At 48.3% G+C, this 6,176-nt stretch overlaps 1 protein-coding gene across 1 annotated transcript; it reads right to left on the bottom strand.

Moving 5' to 3' along the window:
• Window positions 1–575: 575 nt before the first annotated feature.
• LOC114773284 (LIM/homeobox protein Lhx1) lies at window positions 576–5,835 on the bottom strand. Its single transcript, XM_028965808.1, has 5 exons — window positions 5,257–5,835; window positions 4,468–4,691; window positions 3,573–3,850; window positions 1,941–2,106; window positions 576–1,276 (listed from the first exon to the last, which is right to left on the bottom strand). The coding sequence occupies exons 1-5, from the start codon at window positions 5,484–5,486 to the stop codon at window positions 897–899; spliced, it is 1,278 nt and encodes a 425-aa protein (XP_028821641.1). The 5' UTR covers window positions 5,487–5,835; the 3' UTR covers window positions 576–896.
• Between the last annotated feature and the right edge of the window lie 341 nt (window positions 5,836–6,176).

Raw genomic sequence — 6,176 nt, 5'->3', positions numbered from 1 at the left:
AGAGGTTCTAAAACATGGTTGATACTTTATTCTTTTTTTTTCCTGTTGAACTCCTGAATTAAATATATTACGTAAACAGTTGACTGTTCTAAAGTCCGTTTCAGCAGACCCTCGCCGAGATACTTTTAGAAGGTAGACTTCATTAGACAACATTTCAAGTTCTCTTCCATTAAATAAAGGGTTCGCACTCCGCACATTTTTTTTCTTTGCCTTTTGAAGGCCAACTTAGTCAGATTTGGTGAAATTCTCGAACAAATGTCCAGAAACATATTAAGCGACAAAAAAAAAAAAAAAAGAGAGATAAAAGTGTTGTTTAAGTGTCAGTATGGCAGAGCCTTTGAAGGCATAGAGGTCTGAGGAATATTCAGATAAATACACGAGTCTCCTCCTTCCTGGAGTCTACATTGCAGATAAGCACTAGACCAACCATCTTAGGCGTTTCAAGGTAAAGCTGTTGTGTTTGTGACAGAAGCTAAAGGTGATGTTTTTTTTTTTTTTTGTCTTTCCTTTCGTTTTTTTTTTTCCTGTAAAGTGTTTTCTGAGGAGGGCGTTGCTGTGCTAAGCCTTGTGTCAGGTTTTTTTTTTTTTTTTTTTTTTTCTTTTCTTTTTCTTAACAGCAACAGACAGAACATGCCCAGGTCAACAGTCACAATCAGTCCATTGAGAGGTGGAGTCCTTGCTTCGGTTGCAAAAGTAAGCGAACGGAACGCAGGGAACGACGTTGAGATAAATCTTTATGATCGGGTAACGTGTCCTCACCGAGGTGGAACCCATAAAGAAAAAAACAACAAAAAAAAAAAAAACAAAGAACGAAGGAGAAGAGGTTGCCGTCATGCCCTCCCCTTCAGAACATTTCCAGTGAGGTGCCCTCTGCCCAGCCGTCCAGTTTTTGGGAGCTACCAAACGGTGCCTTCGTTCATTTCTGAGGGGGGGTGTGACAGGTGGTTGCTGTATCCACTTCCGTTGAGTGACAGAGAGGTAAAGGACGGGCTGGGGCCGAACACGTCGGACGACATGCTGTGCAGGGGCCCTGGGATCCCGGGCTCCGGGCTGGGCGAGTCCCCCGGGTGGTGGGACATGATGTCTGAAAAGCGCTGTACTTCACTGGACGGGTGGTGGCCCGGGATTGGATGGTCCATGCCCCCGAGGGGGGTGCCCGTGGGTCCGGAGGACGGCACGAAGGGAAGGTCCACTGGGGTCTGGGCCTGTGAGGATGGGGGTCCTTGGGGGAAGAAGTCGTAGTTCCCGCCGGGACCGTAGTACTCGCTCTGGTAATCTGCGGATCGACAAGAAAACCACGGTCTGGGTGAGAAGAAGGGCTTCGGTGACACGGAAATCACAATCACTGCTGGGTGGGAGAACTAAGCTGTTTTTTTTTCAGGACTAATTTCATAATTCATGGTTTTCAGGGGATGGAGGGACAGCAAATGCAAAAAAAAATATATATATACATATATATATACATACATACATATATATATATATATATATATATATATATATATATATATATATATATATATATACACACACACACACACACACACACACACACACATACATCCATACATACATATATATATATATATATACATATTTATATATAAATACATTTTTTCATTGTTAAAAAATGTTAACATTAAGCATAAAAAACATAATATCTTTAAATAATATCTTTTTTCATAAAAAATGTACAAGCATCATTTTTAATTAGATAAAAGTATTTTTTATTTTATGATTTTTGAATTAAGGTGGAAATAAATACTCTTGGTTATGAAACATTTTCGATTTTTAAGATGGAAGCCCCTCTGACCTATTGACCCCAATTAAATAAATGGTCTGCATGTTAATGCAAATGAACTAGAATAACATATTCCATATGTATAGAATTTTTTCCCCCTTCCCCCTATTCATGCGGATAAAATAACGGGGCTCCTCACCTCCGTAGTACGAGAACGGGCCGTTCGGAATGAGCTCCCCGGGTTCGAGGCGGTCCACGAGGGTCCTCATCCTCCGCGGGCTCCGGAAGAAGGCGTGTCTCCGCGCGCCCAGCGCGCTCAGCTGCTTCATCCGCCGCTCTTTGGACCGCCGGTTCTGGAACCAGACCTGACAAAAAAAATCATATTTTATTTTATGTGTCCAAAACAAAGTTTTACAATCGCTCGTTAAATATTGATGATGACGATGATGGGATTTTCTCACCGGATACTGGAATAAGATTAATAACCTGTAAATTTTTCGTTATTATTATTATTATTTTTTTCTATTAAACGGAAAAACGACGGCGAGCAGTGCGCGCCGCGGATCTAACCGAACTTTAACGAACTGGACCGCCAATCTCCAGCTAATAACTCCAGATCATCAGCAATTATTCCAATTAATCATAATCATCTGTCATGAAACGAATTCGCTTAGTTTGTGTTCTGGCTTTATTTTTCTTTAAAGCGGTGTATCTCCAATAATAAGAGTAATAAAAAATACGAATAATAACGCGCTGGTGACGCGTTGGGAACAACGGGGAGTGGACAAGACAGATTTCTGTTTCCACTTGACCTGGGTCGGTCACAGCGTGGCTTAAATGTGGTCGCAAAACGTGATGGCGCCTCGGTGCCAAGACCCCCGCCAGCTGGCAGCGGTCGGCGCGGCCGCGGCCAAGCGCGTCCACGTCAGCGGCCGCGTCTCCGGCGCTCGGTAGGACGGGACACGGGAATGTAGGCGGGTTTTCCACCCCACGCACCGTCGCACCCCACGCACCGGGACAAGGGGAATATAGGCGGGTTTTCAACCCCACGCACCGTCTCCGGCGCTCGGTAGGACGGGACACGGGAATGTAGGCGGGTTTACCACCCCACGCACCGTCTCCGGCGCTCGGTAGGACGGGACACGGGAATATAGGCGGGTTTACCACCCCACGCACAGTCTCCGGCGCTCGGGAGGACGGGACACGGAAATATAGGCGGGTTTTCCACCCCACGCCGCGACTCTGGCGCTCGGGAGGACGGGACACGGGAATATAGACGGGTTTACCACCCCACGCACAGTCTCCGGAGCTCGGTAGGACGGGACACGGGAATATAGACGGGTTTACCACCCCACGCCGCGTCTCTGGCGCTCGGGAGGACGGGACACGGGAATATAGACGGGTTTACCACCCCACGCCGCGTCTCTGGCGCTCGGGAGGACGGGACACGGGAATATAGACGGGTTTTTCACCCCACGCAACGTGTCTCGACCTTCCCGCCGCGTCTCTGGCGCTCGGAAGGACTGGAATATAGACGGGAGAATGGGATAAAGGCGGGTTTTTCACCCCACGCAACGTTTCTCGACCTTTCATCCCTGTTTTTTTATTCTATTTTACATATATGATTTTTTTTCCTCTACAGGTTATTACCGATGTATTTTTTAAAAATAAAAAATATATAAGGAACACACACAGTGTTGTTAGTTATTTCTCTGTATCAATAAAAATGTATAATATATAATAATATAACAATAATATAATATAATATAACGTTCTATCGCTGTGTGTATATTTGTTTTTCATTCCAGTATTATTTTCTGATTATTATTACCTGGATGACCCGCATGTTGAGGCCGGTCTCCTGCGCCAGCTGCTCCCTGATGTGCCTCGTGGGTTTGGGCGTGGCCGCGAACGCGGCTTTCAGCGTCTCCAGCTGCTTGGCTTTGATGGTGGTCCGCGGTCCCCGCCGCTTGCCCCCCAGGTTCTGGTCGTCGTTCTCGTTGTTCACCGTCTCCTTGTCGGACAGGTTGGCGATCTCCGAGTCCTTCACGTCGTCCTGCAGCTGGTCCTGCGAGTCCGGGGACAGGCTGGGGTCGCTGCAGGCTGTCACTGCAACCGGACAATTATCATCGAACATGAGGAGCATTCTTGACAATTTAATAATCGCATCAAATGCAGAGTACTACGTGTGTTTTATGTACGTGTTAAATCTGAATAGCTGGACGTTAATACCACGACGCATAAAAAATATTGATAATTGTTTTTCTCTGAGGGCTCAGAGGAACCTCCTCCTGTTGCCGCAGCCTGAAATTTCTAATAAATCCATGCATTGATATTTATGAAATATTATTCCATTTCCAGATCATCGGGATAAAAACAAGACACGATTTTTTAAAGGAACGTGGCGTCAAACACACTTACCAATTCATAATTTATAAACGCACTTAATTGAATAATAATGATAATAACAAAAAAAAACATATCTTTTATTATATAATAATTTTATATACACTGCCTTCGGTTTATATTTATACCAAAGTGAGATTTGATTTGAGTGTTGGCCGTTATAAAATAGCTGTGAAAAAATTAGCACCTGACGTTGATAAAATGAGCGAATATTTTATTTGATTTAATAGTTTAAAAAAAAAAAAAAATCACACACACACACACACACACACACACCGACTCGATATCTCGCGGCCGGGACCTCTCGCGAGAGCTCTCACCTGAGAAGACGCTCGCGTCCTTGCCGTTCGCGCTGCTCAGGTAGTCCTCCTTGCACACGAACTTGTTCTCGTCGATGATGTAGAGCTCCTCGCCCGTGGACAGCTGCTTGTTGCACATCATGCAGGTGAAGCAGTTGAGGTGGAACACTTTGCTGCGCGCCCGGCGGACCAGGTCGCTGGGCGAGATGCCCTGGGAGCAGCCGGCGCACTTGGTGCCGAAGCGCCTGCGGAGAAACGACGTGGCCGATTTTAATACGAATCCTGATAAAAGTCGGGATTTATAACCGTTCCTGCTGCGTGGGCGCAATGAGAGAAACAACCGAATTCCGTGTCTTCATTAAATAAAACAGAACCAACCTTTTACAATGAAGAATTTAGAATGATTTTTATTTGGTTTATATGATTTTATAATTGGTACCTACGTGATTTTTTTAGGATTGTGGGAGGTCACGTGATTACAGATATATGGCCTGTGTAATACGCATGAGGTTACAATAAACAAACGCCAGGCCCGCCTATGAAGCTTTTCTTGAGGTGTGTGTGTGTGTGTGTGTGTGTGTGTGTGTGTGAAGTGTGTGTGTCGCTGCTCGCACCGTCCGCGTGTTTCCTCCCCGAAATTGGTTTATTATTCAAATCCACTTATCACGTCTCCCCACTCGCGCTCGGACACACCGGGCCGGCGTGCGTGCGTGTGTTGGGTGTGTGTGTGTCGGGGTGCCATTTCCTCCGTTCGGCGCGCTTTAGCATGACAATCGAAATGAAGGAGCGTTTAATTATCGGCGTCCTCACCTGAAGAAGTCGTTCTTGCAGTACAGCTTCCCCTCCCGCGAGAAGCACTTCTCCGTCAGGTTGCATTTACACTCGCAGCACTGCACGCACTTGACGTGCCAGGCGCGGTCCAGCACGTTGAGCAGGAACCGGTCCAGGATGGGCCTCTCGCAGCCCGCGCAGTGCACCATGGTCTTTGGCGGCGCCCCCACGACTCGAGCGTTGTCTGCGCACCGTGGGTATCTGCTCATTCAAGCCCGTCGCGAAGATGGGGGGAGCGAGAGAGAGCGAGAGAGGGAGAGAGAGAGAGAGAGAGAGAGGGAGAGAAAGTGGGGGTCTCCCGGCCGCGCGCGGTTCTCTGTAAAGGTCCAGAATCAGGGTGATCGGATCATCGCAGGTTCCTCAGCTGGGGGAACATCTGTATCCTCTTCCGCGCCAATAATAATAATAAAAGAAGAAGAAAAAAATCCGCCAAAGAAAGAGGGAGTTAGGAGCCTCCGAGGCTCGGGCCGCCCCGCCCCCCGCGCTCCGTATCCACGCTCGAGCTCGTCCACGGGGGTCAGTGGCGTCGGGGCTCGCGTGGCATCTCTCCGCGCTCAGCCTCCGGTACTGTGCATGCTCTTCAAAGCTCGCCGGCGAGCCTTATTCAGAGCGCCGTGACGTCACGGCGCGCCGAGGCCAATCGCGCGCCTCTCGCGTCCGCGCGAACCGTTAGCCGCCCCCCCCCGTACCCCTCAAAACAGCCCCCCCCCCACCTCAGGAAAAAAAAAACCATCTCCGGCGGCGCACTGCGTGCTATTTATAGGGAAACAGGGGAACGCAATTGTGCAAAAATGTGCAGAAAGCGTCCGCGTGTTCGTTAGCGCGCGGAGAGGGAGCGCGCGCGCGCGCGCGGGGACGCGGGAGCGCGGACGCGGGGAGCGCACGCGACGAGGTAGATA

The sequence above is a fragment of the Denticeps clupeoides genome, unplaced genomic scaffold (genome assembly GCF_900700375.1).
Source record: "Denticeps clupeoides unplaced genomic scaffold, fDenClu1.1, whole genome shotgun sequence".
Taxonomy (NCBI): domain Eukaryota; kingdom Metazoa; phylum Chordata; class Actinopteri; order Clupeiformes; family Denticipitidae; genus Denticeps; species Denticeps clupeoides.
The sequence above is the reverse complement of the archived record's forward strand: the minus strand, read 5'-3'. Positions and strand labels throughout refer to the sequence as shown.